The 22027-nt window shown below is 39.1% G+C and overlaps 1 protein-coding gene and 1 long non-coding RNA gene across 14 annotated transcripts; one reads left to right on the plus strand and one right to left on the minus strand.

The window, feature by feature from the left end:
• Window positions 1-424: 424 nt before the first annotated feature.
• PDCD4 (programmed cell death 4) lies at window positions 425-20053 on the minus strand. Of its 13 annotated transcripts, none has more exons than XM_053389225.1 (14): window positions 14599-14701; window positions 12820-12917; window positions 11420-11580; window positions 10120-10221; window positions 8840-9139; window positions 8238-8332; window positions 7484-7600; window positions 6492-6713; window positions 5725-5822; window positions 4762-4876; window positions 3931-4038; window positions 3143-3253; window positions 2084-2223; window positions 425-1104 (listed from the first exon to the last, which is right to left on the minus strand). In XM_053389225.1, exons 4-14 carry the CDS (start codon window positions 10160-10162, stop codon window positions 1044-1046), a joined length of 1410 nt encoding a protein of 469 aa, XP_053245200.1. In that variant the 5' UTR covers window positions 10163-10221; window positions 11420-11580; window positions 12820-12917; window positions 14599-14701; the 3' UTR covers window positions 425-1043. The 13 variants fall into 13 exon arrangements, with proteins under 13 accessions (XP_053245200.1, XP_053245201.1, XP_053245206.1 ...); XM_053389226.1 differs by lacking the exon at window positions 14599-14701 and adding an exon at window positions 14491-14513; XM_053389231.1 differs by lacking the exons at window positions 12820-12917; window positions 14599-14701 and adding an exon at window positions 20034-20053.
• On the plus strand, window positions 13845-21470 carry LOC128414241 (uncharacterized). The gene is made up of 3 exons (XR_008330619.1): window positions 13845-14211; window positions 15823-16417; window positions 20795-21470. It is a non-coding gene; the product is annotated as an uncharacterized LOC128414241 (long non-coding RNA).
• The last annotated feature ends 557 nt before the right edge of the window (window positions 21471-22027 follow it).

Here is a 22027-nt window from a genome sequence, read left to right on the forward strand (position 1 = left end):
TGCAAACTAGTTTGAAGCTTATTACAGGCTAGCATTAACATTGGTGCAAACATTTCAGCGTACCATAATTAGCTTAGAGTGGGAGCATGTCTGCTAATAGCACACCCCTATTAACCATGCATAAAAGAATCAGCAATTTTATGTTAGCGGCGGCCTCTTTTTCTTGCCATGCAAACCCATTTCTGTGCTTGGCAAGCTTTTAGGATGAATCAGTTAAATTATTCCAGGATTAGTTCATTGTAGAGTAATGATGCTGGCATACATTAAAACAAACTAAACATACATTAAAACAAACTAAAGTGTACTTTAAGCAGATAACACAAAGGGCCACAGGTAGAGCTCCATAGATAGAGACGAACCATAGATATAGTTAAGAGTAAACGATTATGTACTTCTAGAATTGTTTAAGAAAACATGGCAAAAATCTGCTTCACAAAAGTTTATTTTGCAATACATTCTATCAGAACTGTTCGTTTTTCCAGTATTGTAGAAAAAATAGATGTTCCAGCCACCATTTGCTGAATTAATTTAAGAGCAAATCAATTGTTCCCCTGGAAAAAGATGAATACATCTTATGATCAAACTAAATTCTTAGATTCTTTAAAACAAAGAAAAAAACTTTTTTCTCCCAGCAGAAGCCAAAATAGGGTTCTAGCAGCTTAATGACCCATTCTATAAAGCTTTGTATAAACCAGTGATTTCACTATAAAAGCACTGTCCTTAAAACAAAGGAGTGGCAGGCAGGCATCAATGCAAAACATGGAATGATTAGGTCAAACATATGGCACTTCCAAAATAGTAGCTTATTTTAGCAAACCTCCACAGAAAGGTTGTTACTTGTTCTGTCCCAACTATAGCTCCAGAGAAAAGAAAACTGAAGAATTTCCCTTGTGAACACAAGTTTATAAAACCATCAGAAGGTATTTGTTCCCCAAAACAAGTGCATCTCTTAAAAAATAAATGAACTGTGCTAAGCAACTCTTACTATAGAATATATACATATATATTCCCTTAAACATCTACAGCTGCAAGAGTTTGTTCATTCAGTAGCTTTCAGCTTTCAGGCGGCCTCCATCTCCTTCACTTACAAAGCGCTTCCTTCCCCTAAAATTAAATATACAATTAGCTTTCAGTATATCCCTTAAACTTGGCCATATGAAGAGGAGGGCAGAAAGTTAATTTGCAATAAAAAATTGTAAATCACCCTCAAAGCAGTGTGGTTAGTTATATGTATGCAAATTATAGACACTTGCATTTGCTCTGTTCTATTAGCAGCATATGAGCTGCTTGTTGGATTCAAACTCTGATGGGGTCAGGGGAGGAAAGTTTGGAGCATTAAAGTGCAAGACCCAAAGCCAGGAATCTACAAAGGAGAACCCTACTCTGACATTTAAGGATAGATTGAGATTCCAGAATCGGCTCAGTTAATATCCTAGTTTTGGCGAGGGTTATGCTTCAAAATCATTTATTCTGCAGGAATCTAAGAATTCTTCAACAGGGTTATAATAAGTTATGGAAATTTATAAATAATATAAATAATTTATAAATAAATTAATTTATAAATAATAACCAGTTTCCTCTCACCCCAATCATCCTAGCAGAAGTGGAAAGAAATTAAAAGCAGCTACAGCACAGAAGAAGATTGGCAATATCTGAGAAAGCACAATGTAGCAACAGGAAGACACAAGTGAAATATCCATATAGTCTTACTCTCTTATATTTACATGCTGTTTTGCTTCAGTTGTAGAACCCAATGTGGCAAACACGTAGTTCCCAGGTGGTCACCCATTCAGGAACTGACTAGAACCACACCTAATTCACTTCAACAGGCTGACTGGCCTCTTGGGCCTTCAAGCCACATGCTCGGATTTAGAATGGAAGTTTGGATCAGAGATTCCAAGCTATTCCACCCACTTTAGCCAGCATCAGTCCTAAGACAGCCTGTACTACCATGCAAGAAGAAAAAAATAAGTTGCCAATCTGACTTGATTAAATTCTGTTGACAAACTAGCTAGGTTTGCACCCCTTGGACTTAATTTGCTGCACAGCTACCTCTCTGACACAGTGATCCTTAAGTATGTACCTGGAAGGACAGAGGTCTCTCATTGGTTTGGAAATTATTCCTGCTCTAAAGCATTCCTCTACAAACCGCTCAAGCACAGAGTAGGAATGTGGCACATCAAGATTAATGTCCGGGATTTCACGGTAAACTCGTTCATAGCCCTGCAACGTCAAAATTAGAATAAAATTCATTATCTCAGGAATTTTCAGTATGAATTAAGTAAACTTTAAAAATGTTTCTATCTAAACAGGTATGTTACCTTTAACTTTCACTTAAATATATATAATTATATATCTTTTATATCTGTTGCCAGACTTCATACTAATTTAGTCCCCAATATCTACAGTTTAAAATATTAGCAGTGACAGACCTACATTTTTGGGGCCCTGGAGCTTAAACTGTGATGGGGGCCCTTTCGCAACCAGCAATGAAGTCTGGGTAACCACTGTTACCTTCTTCAATGGGGTTGTTCCATGACAGTTCATCATCATCATCATAACTACTACATCTCACATTTTGAATAAAATTGCTGTACTGGATTATCTCACATGTCAAAGTCACTGGTGTGAATAAAGAAATTCCTATGCCTTATAGTTTTCAAGTTATGGGAGATGAAAATTAGGGAAATGTTATATACATGAATGCATCATAGATTGATTAGACTTGTGTGACTCAAATTCAGTCTACAAAACCCAAAAATTTTAAGCAATGTTGACTAAAGTGTCTTCTGGGGCCCCTTCAGGATTAGGGTCCCTGAAGCTTAAACTTCATTGCTTTCATAGTAGATCTGCCCCTGAATATTAGGTAGCAGGTGACAATAGAGCCACCATTACTAAATTTAACAGACAACCAATCTGACTTTTACAAGATAGATTTCTACATTCTTCCTAGATTTTCTTTTTAAAAATATTGTTGAAAAACCCTCAAATTCTGTAACGAAGTCAGAATTTGTGTTCCCTGATCTAATTCTAGGGCTGTTCATTTAATGCCAGTTAGTAAACACAAATAAATGCAACCTACTCTTCTCAGCTATAAGGATATTTAACAGGAAATGCTTAGAAATCTGTTAGGCACACTTACTCTCTTCATTTGGTCCATAGTAATGACAGCAGACCTCCAGAGGGATTTCAACAAATTAAGCATCATTTGAAAGTTTGTTTCTCCAGTTGATTCCAAAACCATCACAACTGCCTAAAATGTAAAATCAAATGAACTGAATGTTCAGGTAGAAATGGTGGGAAAGTACCTATTTTAAGCAAGGAACAAAAGTAACTATACTGCAGAGGAAAAAGGATATTATGGAAAGCACAAAAACAAGCTTGAGAAGAGAAAATCTCTCATAATCAATAGTGTGAAAGGCATCTAGAGATTTCAAGGAATTTGATACTATGCATTCCTATACTTTGCTGTTCAGGCCCATTTTTGGTAATCCCACAAAGTGTAATAGAGAAACATGTTTTTGAAGCCAGTAAAAAGAAACCCAAAGGTGATATGAAAACATTCTCTTTTGAAATGAACAATAACATGCAGTATTGATATTCCCTTAATTGAAAATGAAGTAAGATGTAGTCAATGAACTACTTAAGAAGGAACTTCAGTCTTTTTATTTACCAGGTATTTTATTAGGGAAATAAACTAGTATAAAAGGTACAGATTATGTAATGCAGGCTACTGTAGGAAGCATCTTTGTCAGCTTACAAGCGAGTGTAAAATAGTACCACCAAAGAGAAACTCTCAATAAAGCTCCTTCAACATAAAAATCATTATGCTTGTTAAAGTTTGTAACTTCAGAAGTAAACTTCCAATGACAGTTATACTACTATGTTGTAAAAAATAATAAAAAATATAAAGTTACAATCCTGCCTTACTTCATATACAAGTTCATGGTGAAAATGTGGTACTTCTAACTCCTGGAGACAACGTTCTGCTTCAGAAACATCTCCTGAAAGAAGGTATTCTTTCAACAGCATATCAATCTAGTAGATTAAAAATACAGGAATATATAAGACCAGATGTTAAAAAGCTTACAATTCTGAAATGTTCAATGTATTTCAATTTCTAAGTTAAATGTTTACTGATGAGCACCCTCTATGGCACAGTGGTCAATGCTTTCTTGATAAATACAAAAAATATATGAATTCATTATATAATGCAGGCAAGATCCCAAAAGATAAATTATGTATTAATTATTGTAAATGAGATATAAACGAAATGGAAATGAAATATTGTTCAGTACATATGTAATCATGAATGAATAATCATGAATTTAATAATATACAATGCATTAGTAAATTACTAGAGGAAAAAACAAAGAGGCAGCAGTTGCTTTGTCCAGTAGTTTACCCTACGTCTCTTCCTACTTGCACTCTCACTTTTTATGGCAGAACAGAGGATACCACTCAGTGGGGCCACTCAGAAAGTATGCAAGAAGAACAGCCAGTGGTAGCAGAATACCACCGAAAGACAGCTTGTGAGCAAGTTGAGACGACGTGGCAAAGGCATTGGGTAGCAGTTGCTCCCACCTCTGCCTTGTTCGCTTTATATGGTGCAGCAAGAAACATTAGGCCTGCTTGGAGGTGCAGAAGGAGAGTGGGAAGACCAAAAACATGTTGTCAAGGGGCCCCTTGTAACACTGAACCAGTCCTGTTAACTGGATATAAAAGTTAACCACTAATGAACAGCTGAACTTAATTACCTACCTCTTTAACAAGATGTTTTACAGACTGCTGCCCGCCTCCTGATCCCCACACATTGTCAATGCGTTTTCCACCTTTGGTCATACTCAGCAATACAGTAGCTCGATCCAGAGCAGCCCTGTGAAGAGAAAGGAGAGTTGCAAATAAAAGCAAACATATTTAAGAATCTTTACATTCACCATTAAGCCTTTAAACTACACTGTAGAAATCTGCATTAACAATGAGATGCAAGATTTATACACCAAGACTGCTATTGTAACAAAGTGACCTAATATTTATGGGGTCTGGTAACTTGTGTTCAGCATTAACTTAGGTCAAAAAGCTGTAGCTTGTTCACTACAAATCATCAATCCAATTCAAATTATTTTTCAAAGTTTTACACAGTGAATATAACAGTCACATTAGTTTATTTCCCAAAATAATCCTGCAGCAGGGAACTATTATTAGCTACTATTTAAGATATGATACATGTTTCTTGATTGAAAGGACACTACCTGCATGATGCTTCCTTGGTGAATTTTCTTTAAAAATATAGTCCATGAGATAGAGTACCCTATATCCATCATACCCAGATGTTTGAGATAATTGCTTCTGTTTCTTCTATCTAAGGCTCTAGCACCTCAATATTCTACCACTTTTAGAACTGATGCCCTAAACATCCAAACTTAGCAGCTGCTGATTATTCCTTAAATTTCCATTATTTGTCTAAAGCTTTTCTCTGAATTCTGTACTTTTAGCCATTCACTGCCTTTAGGTATTAAATATTCCACAAGCTATGCAATGGAAGGAGGCAGCGGAAACATTATATCTTCATAACTTTTCAAGAAAGAGTATAAACCCCAATCTTTGATGTTTTTATTTCTTAAAAAATAATAGGTAAGCCTTCTTTAACCTGGCAAATACAAAATTTTTACTGGATTATCACCTTTAATTGCGAACCCCAGCTATGAAGGGCAATGCACTTACCGAGCCTGGACACAGTCCACAGTGCCTTTGTAACCATCTATGTAACTATTGCAAAGAATCCCATCTCCGACTGCTCTTGCAATAAATTGACCCACCAACTGCCATGAAAAAGAAATATGTCTTACAGATTAAATTTGAGATAGACAGGGTTTCTTTGATCAGTCACAATGTCACACGAAGCAGTAGTACACCCCCAAAATGGGAGAAGGAAGCCATACCCAAGCACCCCTGCTGTTTCCCTCTCGGGCTGGTTCAAGCAGCAGTACAGGCAGTGCTGCTACCTCAGCTGCCTACATTTCTTAATTTTACATAAACAGATGAGCCAATCACATGCAGCTACAAATGTAATAAATAAGAATATATTGGCACAATACATAAAAGATAATACAATACATTGGGTGGTAGCAGGGAAGACAAGGAGTTCTAGGACACAGAAAGTTAAGGTACATTGTGCTGTGATGGAATTTGCATATAAATTCTAATGATTTAGCCATTAGGGGTATCAAAACTTTAGATAAAGATTTTATTGTGTACCTTTATGCCATAAAAGTACTTTAATAAATGTGAGCAACAGAAGTTACCACAGAAACAAATTATAATTAATAATAGGCAAGGCTTTTTTCAACCAGAACTCACAGCAACTCAGTTCCGTCACCTCTCAAGTGGATGTCTTTGCCATTATAAGAGAACAAGGGAGACGTTCATGGTGAGTTCTGGCACCTCTTTTTCTAGAAAAATAGCACTGATAATAGGTATTTTAAACAAACCTGTGGTGCTCTGGGAGTGTCCAATACCAATTCTGGCATCTCTCTGAGAAGCCTATCAAATGATTTTTCAACGTCTTGTTTGCCAACTACTGTCCCACACAGGTCAGCAAGAAGTTTAGATGTCATTTCTCTGTGACTGGCCTTTCCCTCCAGAGCCAATGATACAGCCAACACTGGTACACTGTATTTCATTTCACCAAGATTGAGGTCTTTCAGCATCTCCTAAATATGTGGAAAGTAAAATAAGCAGTCATTTTATTTTAGTTCAAGTGCACATGAGTTTTATAGTAGAGATGAGAGGAAAAAAACAAGCAAGGAAGAATGTCTCTCTTATGGAACCAGTATAGTAAGAGAAATTCTCTAACTAATGTGTTTGCAAGTTAAGTAAACTCCTTTGACATAAGGGACAATTGTCCAATTACCGTAAGTCAGAGGAGACCCACTGAAATCAATGGATGAAAGTTACTTAAATCAATTGAGTTCAATAGAACTACTGTGAATATGACTTATTTGGGAATCACTCAGGAGCAATTTTAATTCTTACTATATTTTTGTGGAAGTAGCAGGAGAGAGGAGTTCAATCTAAATATATGGATTTTAAAGAAAGGTACCATTTCTACCTATAAAATTTACCAGTCTTTACCATGAGTGTCAACTTTCTTAGGGTTTTAGTATTGTTTTAAATACACTGGCTTTTGTGTTTTTAACTGTTTTTATCTGATGTGTAAAGTGCCTTGAGACTGTTGTTTAGAAGGCAATTAATGAGTCAGTGATAATAATAAATAAAATTACTAGATGCCATCAAACTAATCTGCAACCAACATACCCACATTTCATAATCTAATAAAAGTCTGTTTATGCCACTAATTATTATAAAAAACAGAAATTTTAAAAGTAACATTAAGGACCTAAGTACTCCACGCTTGAAAGAACTATTTTAAATCTCATTAATCACTGCTTGTAATTTCCAAAATATAAGCCATGAGACTTACCGCAACTTCATTAGTATCCCCATGTTCAAAATATTCCTGGATTATTGGAGTTAGCGTTTTCTCAAATGCTCTTTCTTCCAAAGGTGGAACTACTGTTTCATAGACACAGTTATCCTGCTTTAAACAAAGGTGCAACAAATTTAATAAAACAAAATTTATATTGGGGAGGCTCAGAACAATTCAGTTTTAGAACATAGTTCCCCATAAATTTTCACAGGCCTTCCATTCATAATCCCTTTAATACTGTCAGTCAGGCTTCTATGAGTAATGGCTTTGTTCTCTGCAGTTGCTGCCATCAGTTTCAACTACTCTATAACACCAAGAAGGAAGAGGTAAGCTGTTGAACTAATCCAAAAATGGAGAAATGCAGCTATAGCTGAAGATTGATATGAAAAACAGCTCACAGTGTGTTCTTCAGCCACACTTCAATTCCACCTTCACAATTTATCTGTCAGGTGAGCAGAACAGCACAGCAAATGCTGCTTCAAACCCCTATGTTTTGCTCTTTCCCGGTCGCTGATTCTATCACTGGGCCACTGCTGTTTTCTCCTGCTCTAGGAGCTGTTAACTAAGCACAGAATTAAATGTCTGTGGCTAAATAGAGTTGAGATGGACTTTATGCCCAATTTCTGTTTTTATCAAGACTAGAAAGAGTCAGTGAAAAACACAGACTACTTACATCATCAGTTTTTGATGAAATAACTGTTCAGGGGTGGGGCACTCATCAGATGAGGAAGCTAACCATTTTCCTTACCTGAGCATCATCATAGTTGGGATCTTTAATGTCTACTTCCTCCAAATCATACACTTGCCCAGGTGTTCCCCAAACACCTTTGCCTCCTGATCCACCTGAAAAAAAGTTTAACAGCAAAGATGAGAACCAGACTACAAGTCAGTGTTATTTTTTGTCTTATTACTGCACTCTAACCTTTCATAGAAATCTAGTTTTCAAATTCACATGAAAGGCTCACAGAAGCTGAACAGCAAAGCTGACACTGTTCACTATCTTCCTAATATGAACAAGACAGGAGGCAATCATTTTTAATCAGGCTAAATAGAACAGCATAAGCTATCTGCAGCAGTCATTATCAAGTCTCCAAGTATTTGTGTTTGTTTTATTTAATTAACAATTTCATATTAAAATTATGAACCTTAAAATTTCAGAGTTCTAAATTAGAAAAGTATTATACATGCAGATATAAACTATGCAGATCTCTACTGTGTCTATATTCTTGTTGCTATCAAATTAATGTAAAACAAAACATTTAGGAATAAGTACAAAATGAAGATCAATCTAAACCTAGATAAACTCTCAATAGGTTATTTCTGTTTGCTGTGAATTCAAAACACACCAACCTTTCTTGGGTAGACCCCTTCCCTTTCCTGAACGAGATCGCCTATCCAGATGCTTTCCCTTTGGACTTGTTGGTACTGTGACTCCATTCTTCAGTGCTTCCCCATTATCACTCACTGAATCTCCTCTTCCAGAGTCTCTAGAAGAGTTTTTTCTCAGTCTCCTCTTTGCTCTGGCATTGATCTTAGCTTCATTAATAGACGTTACAGCGTTCCAGTTACCATTGATTTCAGGTTTTATTTCCTCAGTTCCACCATTTTCTTCATCACCGGAAAATGGAGTATCACTCAGATTATCCAGTTCTCAAAAACAGAAAGATACAGGAAGGTTTAGCTATTGGCAAGTAATTTTAAAATCACACAAATTTCCAACATGGTAAAAGTTCCAACGCCATTCTAAGCATCATGCAAAAAAAAAAAAAAAAAAACGTTTTTAACAATCCTTGACAGATTTAGTTCTTGCAGCTCTCCTGCAAAAGTGACAAACTAATTATTGGGTGAGATCAGGAAGAAATGTTTCAGGGGCATTTGGTGGAGGAGGAAGAATCAGCTGACAAAAGCTAACATGGTATTATAGTCACAGTGGGATATATCGCAACAAAATTGTAGTTTACCTATTGCAAATTATATTCATGAAGGGTTTGTTTAATGATGTGGCTGAAGTACAGCCCTACTTTTATATTTGTAAGCCACATTCATATGTATAACAGTGGACAGCTTATGACATATCTTTTTCATCAAGCCTACAGGTGTCTGTGTCTTAAATGTATTTTTGTGTTTCTTGTGCTTGCAGTGCTATACAGACGCGAGATTTATACAAAAGCATTGATTTGTAAATTGTTTTGTTTATTCACTGTGATTTGAACAATTACTATACAAATATGGAAAGGTGGAATATATATTTTTAATAAAGACATTAGAATTTGGGGGGGGGCTTGATTATTGTACAGTAGTTACTTTACACAGGAATATGTATTTTCCAAAAGTAAAAAAAATCAAGGGGATTTTTGAAAATAATAAGCGACAAAGACCTAGTTCAACTTCTTATAACAATGCAACATGCAAATCCAAGAGCATATGGAATGGGATACTGTAAAATTAGAACAACAAAGTCATTAACAAACCCAGTAGCATATCTCAGAGCTTAAATAAGTATAGGTATTAGGAACAATTTTCTCAATTTAAAAAACTTTGTTTAGTTATGTGTTCCATTCTATAATGGAAATGCATTTTGCAGCGTTTCAAGCATCAAAGACCGCAAATGAATTGGGCTGATTCCTTACCTGTCAAGTTGATGTTGTATGTCTGCTCATTTCCTATTTCCATAGCTGTTTTACAGTAACTGAACCAAACGCAAAAAAATGTTTAATATTGTTGTTTCAGACCTAAACACAAAAATAGAACCTTTTAGTGCAATTAGAACTATAGAAACTGTAGCTGTACAGTGTACTTTCTTTGATAAAATTGTAACACACAATATTTTGTAAACATTAAACCTTATGCAAATTTTCTATTATTTTTATTATTGAAACTGAACCAGCCAAGTTATTCTCTTGTTCTAAAGACTTCTCTTAAGCTTAGGATTTGTAAATTCCTACAAGCAGAAGTTTGGCAGGAATCATCCCTCCCTTCTATCAGACATTTTTTTGGAAAACTATACTATTTAGATGGGCCTTTGTAATATGAATTTTCTTTTTTAACCCACTCAGTATTTGTTTTTATGCATATTTTTGTTGATTTTATTCTCATACCTATACTGCCTTGAAATGCTTTTATAGACTATAAATACATAATAAAAAAAATTGTTTTACTTCATTTATCCGAACAACCCATAATCATTATTTCCACTTTGCAGTGGAACAACAGAAAGTTGCTTGTTTGCCATCCAAGTTCAGGTCTGAGGTATAAATTTAATTAAGACTAGCGTTTTTATTTATTTATCTAGTGAGTGTGTGAGTGTTTGCATCTATGTACCTATGTACATCAACAAAATAGAAATTATTTAGGCTGCAAGTCTTACTACCATGTTTTAATATTTATATAGCACCAGTTCTGCTTAGGTATTTTGTAGGGATAGCACCTGTTTTTTGGTAATTGTTCCATTGTTTCATCAGTCCTGTCAAAATACCATGCAGATCAAACAACGAAAAATATACTTTATTTGTATTTATTCTTTCACTCTAAGAACAGATCACCACCTTCTGGGAATTCCTGTTGCTCTCTGTTCACCTCCAACCTGCAGCTCATCCAGTGTTTTACCCCATGGTAGTACTCTCAAATAAGTTGGCATCATCCAAATCTAATCACATTTGTTTTAGATAGCATAGCTACAACACTTCCACTAGAGGGAAAGCATGCAGATAATACTAACAGATCTTATATCTTGCATCACAATTTTTACCTCTGTAGCTTTCATTAAACATTCAGCAGTCTCATTTGTGTTCCCAGGCAGTATCTGCCCCAAGTTTCTTTTCCTCCTTCCCCCACCTTTTATCTAGCAAACACTATGCATTGTTGAGTGGTGAGATTATGACATCAGGTCTTTCACATCATACCTCATAGCAAAGAGTTTTTCAACATTACCTTAGCCAATCATTCAGAAGTTTGCAACGTTCTGAAGCACTTTCCTTTCGATAGAAGAGTTTCCTCAGATCTCTCAAAAGGCAGAAGATTGGAGAGTTGATTTATTAGCTTGTAAGGTTAATTTTTGTCCTCTTGGTATTCCATTACATGCATCAACTCTCCTTCAAATCCAAAGGAAAAGCACAATGTTTATATAGAAAAATGTATAATTAAACACTGGAATTATGTATCTTCAGTATCTTGCAGATATGCAAATGTACAACACTTCATGAAATTAAAATAATTTCTAAGTGACAGCATGGGTAGGGAGTGGCAAGCAAACCAAAACCCTCCCCACACATCAATTAGGGCAGCAGAGGGAGGCAATGCTGAATCCTTGGGGGGCATCCTTGTTCTAGATAGTAACCCACTAGTTCAAAACCACAGAATTAACTTCTAGTTTAACAACATAACCACACACAAATGTTGTAAAAGTACTACATACCAACACCATGAGATGTGGTGCTGCAGCATAAACAAATTAACTCTAACACAAGGGTAAATGGGATGTGTAGGACAGGAACAAAACAAAATTCATTAAGAAGAAAACTCTTCTCACTTCTGTTACATGCCTGGAAACTACTGGCCTGGAAATCCACAAGTCGTCAGACTGCACAAATACAGACTGCCACATACTGCAAGCCATGCTTGCTAAACCATCCTGGTTTTGTGGCAACTGTGAGCCTGAGGCTACAAGAATAGCAAAATTAATGAAGCATCTGATGAGACATAGTTCACGATTGCTATTACACATACACTCCAGCTGGCAATGAACCATCTCTAAAAGTACAGAATTTTTTGAAGGCCTGAAGTCTATAATATGGAAAACCTGCCTCCTGCAGATGACTGCCTGTGTTCAACTTGTTTGACACACACTTTAAAAATAAGAAAGGGAAGTGGTTGTATGGTTAGTTGATCTTTTTAAAGTTTTCAAGTAACATCTGTTGCTAGACCTTTAAATGGTAAAGGAAACTGTGGTTTAGGAGGCATTTAATTTTTGATCTTAAAGCACTTAGAATGTTGTAGTTTCTCTATGGTGTTTCTGAACAGCAGGCAACACACATTAAATCATTATTCTCAACAACAAAAACAGTCCTGTAGCTCTAGAGTACTGAAAGGGTATGTGGTAGCAGACTCCTCACCCAATCAGTTTGTTTATCCTGAATGCCAAATTAAATTAATCCAGATTACCAAATAATATAAACATAATCCAAATTAAGTAAAGAGGGTCAATATAGTCGTGAAAACTATTTTGTTAATCATTAAATGCTTTATTGAGGATGTTTCCATGTGAAGAAACTGGCCTGGTTCAGATGTAATGGGGAAATGGTTTTCCACTACAATATTAAATTGCATCATACCTCAGGTTTATGTACTTTCTCCTCCCTGAAGGAACATCAGCGTAAAACTAGTCACAGTTCCCTGACATCCAAATTTAAGGAGCTATGGTTTCTTTACCCTATAGTTAGTAACAACAAACCAGAAAAACATGGTTTCAAATCATAGCTTGTTCTCTCACTTTAACTTTAAACAGACCACAGACAGGGAATAGTGGTAAGTTTAAATTCAAAGGCAAAATCTTTCGTCTCCTTTTCTGGATGGGAGAATGAAGTGTGGTGGGCCTCAAGCTTGCTATAATTCATTTTCAAAACAGGAAGCTATGGTTTGCTGTTATGTCTGAATCACACCATTGTATCCTGAAAAGCAACTTTAAGTTGTTTACAGGGGCTTCATTTATTTGAACTTTATTAAACTTGTACACTTCAAGGACTAATCATTCCAATAAAATATAATAGACACTCATAACATTGTTATACTTTTTGTGGTCACACAAATTGTAAGTAGACTAAGGTATGCTGAAGCCTTAAATTCAAATGCCAAAGCTTGACTAATGAACCCTAATAAAAGTGTCTTTAGATAATGCTGACAAAGTGGCATAGTAAACAACTACAAAGTGAGGTAATGCTCTCATTCTTCAGAAGACGATTTTGGCAATGAAATCTTATGGATTCTGTAATATTAAACTTCCAAGTCCAGTGAGTCCCTTATTATTGCATTTCACAGAAGGGGGTATTCCGATGCTTAACCAGATTCAGAAGGATAAGCATTTAGCAGCAAAAGTAAACGTAACGGGGTATCTTTTTGAGAACTATAACAATATCTATACTGATATCCAGTTGTCCCAAGAACAAGTTGGGGAAAATCAGTGCACATAAACTGATATAATCCAGTGGAGGGAGTGTTGTACAAAAATTAGTGCAACTTCATCCTGACCCCAAAAGCATTAAAATGCAGGATCAACCATCTAGCCTGCTGAGATGCAAGCTGGCAGGTAAGTGAATCGGCATTTGATGCATAAGGCAGGACAATGGTGGTTTTCAAACATCAATTAACTATTTCGACATTGATTTGCCTGCCACAAACCCCTTGTGTGCAGCAGAGAGTTCTGGGGCATGTTACAAGGGGCACATTCAATGACTTAGGTCTACGCTGGTTTTCACTTTTGCTCCACAAAGAGCATAGCCGCTAGGCCCCCCCCCCCCTCAGTGCTCCCCAGCAGTTACACATTAGGAGGTGAGGCCAGCAGTGGAAGGCAAACTGCCTTTTGCGTGGAAACCCAACTGCCACCCTTGAAATCAACTCCCGCCTCAAAACAAAAATAAAAATGCTTTCAAAGAGCAGCAGGATTTTCCTGAGCACGGTCTTCACATCACGGAGAAAGCCCTTCCTGAGGGAAAGAATATACTCCTGAGGTGGGAAGCCCCAATAAATGATACGGCGTGTACTCAGCATAACAGCAGCTCTCCCCTCCCTTTTAATACACGGGAAGCGGCACTAGGCCAAGCCAGGCTGTTCGTCCATCTAGCCCAGCGCTGTCTACGGAGAGCGTTATCGGTCGTGTGAGGCCAGTTCAGGAGCTAAGGTGGGGGAGGGCGGCCAATACACCGGCCAAATGACGGGCGTAAGGGAGGCGGAAAGGCGAGGAAATGGGCCCCCTTCCTCCTCCTCCTGAGGAGTCGGCAGACACGTACGTCCCTCTCCGCTCGGCGTCGCGAAAGGCGGGAGGGCACAGCCCTAACGGGAGACCCCCCATTCCCGTGCTCACGTTTCTGGGGCCGTGGTGGGGGTGGGGACATTACCGTAGGCGGCGGCCCCGGAGCTGCGCCACACGGTGTTTGTTTTTGTTCTGCCCAGCAACACGGCCACGAGCGGCCGATCCTGATTGGCTCAGCTTCGCCCTGGGGCCCGCAACAGCCAATGGTAAAAGGGACTCCGAAAGGGCGTTCAAAACAAAAAACCAGTTGGAAAACAAATGAGTTATGAGTGTCAAAATGGAGGGGAGGGGAAAGGGCGTGTGACGTGACGCGACGGGTGGGTGAGACCATCGAAAATCCAGGTGGGGGTGGAGGGTGGGGGAAGTATCTTTAGCCAAGGGGCGACAGAGGAAGCCATAGAGCTGCCTCACTGTAGCCTGGAGATTTGCCCACTCAACATTTTCTGCTTGGGGCTGATAAAAAGGTGTGGTGGAGGGCTCTCGCTTCTTTGGCTCCCAGTCATGTATCAAATAAAACTCCAGTTCTTCCCAGAGGCTATCATGTTATAGAGAAGCGCATGGCCTAGAGATCTGTTTATTAAATTTTATCCTCGAGCTTCCATATGTTTACTTTCAAGGAAGTCCCATTATTGGGGCTTACAGGTAAAGGTGCAAATGGTTATGCTTAAAGTTGGAGGAGCTCAGCCTTTCACACCTACCACATGAGAAAAAATTAAGGAGGTGGCACTTACTGGTACCCAGTAAAGAGCTGCTATGATGAGAAAGAATGCAATTGCTGCATTTAAAAAAAAAGCATTTGTGTCAGCTCCATGACAGCCTGAAAAAGGTTGTCAACCCTATACCACACATTTCAAAACACTTTTAGGCTGCACTGCTCACTAACTAGGAAGTAATTTTCATTGCACTTAATGAGAGATACTTTACTCCTGAGTGAGGGTGGTGTAATGGTTAGCGTGTTAAACTAGGTGCTGGGAGCCCAGGGTTCAAATCCTCACTCAGCTGGGTGACGCTGGATCAGTCACTGTTTTTCATTCTAACCTACCTCACAGGTTTGCTGTGTGAGGAACTTAGAGAAAAAATGGGATACAAATGTAATAATAAATACCATTAAAAATACACAGGATTGTGCAGTTAGTAAAATCAAGTGAATTTGTTCTATCAAGGAACATAGGACATTGCCTTAGATAATGTGTCTCAAGCTGTCAAGGTCATTCTGTATTTGGCCCTTTGTTATCTTCATGCTATTGTCTGATGTCTGAAACAAGAACCTTTTGCCTCTTTTTCCTCTCCTTGCTGTTCCTGCCCCAAGCAAATCATGAAGGCCCTTTGATGTTTGAAGTTTACTGAGCCAGCACAAGGCTATGGTTGGGAAGATGGCTGTTCCTGAAGTTTCGAACAACTGATTCACAACTGCAGTCTTCAGAGTCAGTACTAAGAAATGAAAGTGAGCCTACAAAATCCTATTTATGTTAAGCTCACATAAAAAATGCAAAGGTCACAAAATTGCAAGTAAACGAGTTAAATCCTATGTAGTCAGAGTCTCTGAAATGGCTGGCTTAAGCAGTTTGAAGATTGATATGTGCACACAGCTTATGATTAACCAACCTCCACCCTCTCAAAAAGACCTTTTCTTGACCTTACAGACAGTTTAATTTATTTTCTTGAAGTATACTCAGAGCCTCCCTATTAATTACATACTGTGCATAACACTGAATGCTGTACAGCCGTACTTAATTAGAAGGCTTAATGCTAATGTTGTTATGAAATATTATTACTCTTAGATATTCATTGCCAAGACAAGCTGATATACATCACTGATTCTCCCAGGATGCCACATCCCAGAGCTCTTTTAGGGATAAGATTATATATGGTGTAGTCCCATTCTGTGACTGTATTTCTCCTCTGTAAGCAAATGTATTGATCTGTCTATAGATGCACCCCCTTGAGTACAGGGCAGTTTAAACGTAAGGTTCTGAACTGTAATAGCACAGGCTTCAACATAAACTTAAGTAGTTAAGAGCTATACAAGAATTAAAAGGCTAGTCTTGTTACTACAGGTTCTTAACGCAAGTCAGTAATTGTTTGTATGTCAACATGCAACGCATACCTAACCTGTAATGTAAACATCAGGGAATCTGTATAAGTACATGAGTAACATATTTACTGTGTTTATGCAGATTCCCAGATGTAGTTTGGAAAGAGGTAATGACGCCACTCTAATGGCTTAATTATAAATGCACACCGACAACAGTTTGAGATCCACAAGTCACTTCCTGATTTGTCTTTGAAATGTTTTGAAGCACAAGCACCCAAGTTGTAACTTATAAACATTCAAGAACTAAGCACTGCTAGGTTTTACCTCGCAGGCCTCTTTTGCCTTTAGAGCTATATGACAGGCAGAAATTTACCATGTGAACATTTACCTAGCAAGCAGATTCACCGATGCCAGAATTTGCTTCCGCCAGGCAGAATCTCCACAAATCAAAAGTTGGTATCCTTCCTAACAACAAACAGAGTATCATCCCACCGCCTCTTCACATCCAGCCATTCCCTGGAATCATTTAAGCACACAAATCCTCTAGCTATAGAAAATAATTGCTACATGGGATATGTTAAACCACTGGTGCTGAGCTTTTTAAACACTGCTAGCATATATATATATTATATGCAGCCTCTGCTGCACCCTCCTGTTTTTATCCAGGGGTACTGCAGAATCCATTACCCGTACCACAGGTTGGAACTACATCCTAAAAGCAGAAGAGGAGCCTTTCTGGGTCAGACTAAAGATGAGAAGTCCACAAGTAGGACACAAATACGGTTTCAGGTGATTCACTGAAAATGGTATTCACTGGACTACCACCTACAATAATAGCCACTGGTAGCCTTATCCTTCAAGTCTGTGGCCATCAGTAGATTCTGTGGCAGTGAGCAATCAAAGGGGGGAAATGCTGCAAAATGAGTTTCTATTGATGCACAAATTTGTATCACTCATTAAAGTCTCACCATTAAGAAAACTTAGGAGGTAAGAATATTGCTGTCGTGATCCAAGAGAAGCATATTTTCAAACTCCTGTCTCCACATTGCCCTAAACACTCCACTGCCCTAGTTCCCACAAGGTGTCCTTTGAAGCGTTGCATAAAACTCTGTAAAGAGTCTAAATTGCAATTTAGTAGCTGAGCAATTATGAGAGGCTGAAACCTGGCTTATTGTTTCTCAAAGAGTCACAAAACCATGCTGTCTGAAAGAACCAAAGCTACTCTCTAGTCAGTTTCCTTGTTCAAATCCAAAGCCATCTAACCACAAAGTGACCCAAGCATAAAGAAAGGATATCTTAGAAATATCGCACTCCAACTAGGCAAATAGCACTGCACCACAAGACTCCAGCAAACCAAATGCCAAGCCACGTGTTGCAGGAAAAGCAAAACACCATCAAAGTCGCTAGCCAATCAGACATGGGGAAAACATTCCTTCCCAATCAGGCAATGAAGATAAGCGAAACCTATTGGCAAGTCTCTGGAAGAGAAGTTGCACTGGCCAATTGCAACTGTGCTACGCAGCGTCCTACCTCCAGTTAGGGAGTTTATTGGTTCTCTCGACTTACCTGCAAATTATGCCATCTAAACCCCAATGTCGTCGCCTCGCACTTCACAATACCACTAGCCCCTAACTGAAGCACTGAAAATGAATCCGAATGCACCCTGCATAAGTTTATCGAAGCCTCCATTAAGCTAGGTGGGAAGTCTAGATGCATCTAAACAAGCCCAAGTAGTAGCCAGAACAGATCACAAAAGCAGCAACCTTCAGAAAACCGAATAAAAGACCACTGACATGCAATAGCAGCACTTCATTTTCCCCACCACAATCCTACTTAAAGCAACTGGGCGCATCTGCAGCAAGGCGCACACCATTCCACTGCACGCTTACCTAGGAGCATGCCCCATTGGGCGCCATTGGGCTAATTTCCGAAATGACTTGCTACAGGACCCAGGTGAAAAGTCCCGCTGACACCACTTTCGATTCTATGCACTTTGTACGAAAGGGGCTTCCTTCCGAGGAAAGATGCAGAGGTTCGGGTTACATGCCGCCCACAGATTACAGTCTTATGCCCATTTTCTCGCTTGCAAAATCTATGAACACAATGGAATTTATGTCCCAGACAGCACAGGATCGGCAAAAAGCGCAGTCTAAGGAAACACACCCTTGCCTGGAGCAAAGTTCACTGCATACAGTGGAACTTAATTTCGAAAAAGCATGCATAAAATCGGGGTGCAGTATGACGAAACACTAAAAAAAAAGGCAGCAATCATAAAATTGTTATCCCCTTTCCCAACCGTTATAGCCAAAATGCATTATCAATTCGCTTTTTTAAAAAATGGAGCCGAACTCGATTGCCGAGAAGCCGTTTAGGAACAGCTCCTTTTGCTCAGATACGGGGATTTCCGCTCACATTTTTGCACCGAGCTCGCACGCCGCTTGCTTTGCATGTCTGGGTTTCTTTTCAGCAGCAAATGACAACGAGAGGCAAAGACGTAGCAGCCTAAACCAACAGCTACTTAAAGAATGAAAATGTGAGAAAGTCACCCTTTTCCTCCTCTTGCTTTTACCCAGAAGCTGTTGATCATAAAACTCTGGCCCACAAACTCTCTCTCTCTCTCGCCTAGTTTTTTCCTCGGCAGATCAGCACCAGATTTCTCCACTTGCGACTGTTTTCAAACAACCCTGTACTTCCCCCCACGTTTAAGGTGGCGGGGTAGTCCCGCCTACGGAGCGGAAGGAGGAAAGCTATTGGACGAGGTTGCCCGCATAATTAGAATAGTGGGCCTTCCCACCCGAGAAGGGCGGGTGTTTGTGAGACTTTTTTCCCGGGGTTGTCAGAAGCTCCTTTAACAGCCATTTTTCACTGGCGCAGATGATTTTGCTTAGAGGCGTTCCGTCGATTTCCGGCCTGTTGGCAAGGCTAGTTTGCTTTTGAGATTCCTTTAACGCTGCAGTATTTTACATGCCGATTCACTCCAACGTCAGAATTTATCAGTTGCAAACCTTCCAAAGAGAGTTAACATGCCAATGGATCAGCTTCGTTACTTTAATTTTTTGATTGCATTGCAGTTATAATCTCACAAAACATTTTTACAGCGGTGGGAGGGCATACCCTAACATTTGAATATTCCCCATATATTCTGCTGCGTGCAAAAGTAATGACTTCGACAGAACATTTATTGGGAAGGAACTCTCCCGCGAGCCCTGCTGGGTAGAGATTAGAGAGCCACGATTGCCTTACAAACCTTGGTCTTGAACCTACTTGCAGATCGATCGTGATCATATTTGCAGATAAGCAAGTGCCGCTGATTTCAATGAAAAGCTTCCCTGAATGCTAAGAAGTGCAACAAATTAATCTGAAAAATGGAGGAACTGCACGCATACCCGAAAGCGACGGGTGGGCGTGCCTGGGTGGTTACGGAAGAAACAGGAACACGCTGGCTTCTCAGAAGTATGGAAGGGGGAAACGGAAATTTGACTTACTAAGGCTTTCTGCGTGTAGATGCTGCAGGAAAACGTTCCTGCTGGAAAGTTTTTGCCTTCTTTCCAGTAGGAGTCACTGCTCTATATAAACTAAGAATGAATCCACCGTCACTTGAAAATCGCTAAGGTTCGTGGCAGACAATTAAAGGATGTTTCTGCCTCTTGTTTAGCAAATGTAATGCACTGCGCTAGATGCTACATGTGAAATTTCAATACATTTAAAAATCACTAGGAATATCTATGTGAAAAATGCAACAAATGGATTTTTAGCTCAATGGATGTTCTTTGCACACATGCCAGAGACCACTTGACTGAAGCTCATGTGGACCAGTTTGCGAACTCTGCAGGGTGGCAATTCAGAAAAACAGTGTCTCTCCCCCCCCCCCCGTATTATGAAATAGTATCTGATTATAGGCATTATGGGCCATGTGGGGTGGGGGTGAGGGCAAAGTAGCTGGTGAGCTGCCTGTAGTGACATTTACACTATGAAAAGCAGAATTTGTGAGTGGTGGTCATGTACGCGAACCCAAGAAGATTCCCACATGATTATTAAAAGGCAGGTGTGATATCATGGTGTGTAAATCAACAGAGCTGAATAATATATCCTAAGTTTTCAGCCAGGTGATCCTCTTTAAAATATATGCTGAATATAAAAAAGGAAGAGGGGCCCAGGGTGTTTTGCAATATGTTGATAACAGAGCCAGACACGTCTTTTGGGATCACAAGTCATTTGTTTTTCTGTCCATTCTTGCCGCAACAAGACAAGCACTTTGGAAGCACTCCACCTACCAAGAGCAGCGCAAGAGAAAGTGCACCATGATCTGATTGAGCCAGAATGAAGTCTCTACGGAGAGAAAGAAACAACGCTGAACAGACTTTGCTTCAGCATGAAGGAGTCACATGTCTGGTTTCCCAGCTACACCCACAGGTTTGTACTATTGGAGGCTATTATTATTGCTGCTGCTATTACTACATACTAACAGAAATCTCAGTTACCAGAGTGTGGTTGCATAAGTAACCAATACATCAGCACCCAGATACAAGGAGGCAGCACTGGTATGTGCAGGCTAACCCAGTGGTTCACAGAAGTTACTCCCCTCCCCCCAAAAGAAAATCCTTTAGGGGAGGGGAAAACCTAAAAGTGGAGAGACCAAAAACTGAGTATATTTAGAAGGCATGGAATGCTGACTGGCTGCAGAGAGGGGATGAGAAACCAGGAATGGGGCAAGGGAATAGCTTCAACACTTAACAGTGAGTGCGCACGCTGCACCATTTTGTTGTAGGTCCCACTTGTTATCATAATATTTAACATTTGCATAGTGCTTTCAAATATTCAGAGTGCTCCTCATGCATTATCTAGTTATAATCCTTACAACAACCCTGCAAGGTGAAGTGAGGATTATTCCCCCCCCCCCCCAGAGCAGATGGGGGACAGTGGCTGAGAGAAAACAGCTTGCCTAAGACCATCTCAGCTGTGAGTCCTGGAAGACCTGCTCCTTGCCTTGCTAGGCTTTTCCTACCTGGCCTGGGAGGGCGGGGCCCTGACTGACTCGAAAAGTTGAGACTGCTGAACAGATGCTAGGGCTGGGATATGGTTTAGGAAGTTTTGTTGGGTTTGTGTGTGTGTTGCTGTTATTGATATTAATTTTTTTTGTATCTTTATTTTAGATCTTATGATGATTTATGTGGAAATTGTTTCAATTTGGTTGTATACTTTGTATTTATTGTTTATGGCTATTTTTGTTATGTTTGTAATTATCTTTCTCAGAAGCTGCCTTGAGCATGGAAAAGAGGCATACAAATAAAATGATGCATGGATGCAGTGCTTTTTTTTCTAGGGTGCGCAATACTGGCACCTTTTTCTGGAAGAAAAGCACTGGTTAGAAGTGTGGCACTTACTGTAACAACTTCATGGTGAGTATCGACACCTTTTTTCTAGAAGAAAAGCACTGCATGGATGTATTATGTGCCACTAGTAGCTGCCTGTGGTGCAT

This window comes from Podarcis raffonei, chromosome 5 (genome assembly GCF_027172205.1).
Source record: "Podarcis raffonei isolate rPodRaf1 chromosome 5, rPodRaf1.pri, whole genome shotgun sequence".
In the NCBI taxonomy this organism is placed as follows: Eukaryota; Metazoa; Chordata; class Lepidosauria; order Squamata; family Lacertidae; genus Podarcis; species Podarcis raffonei.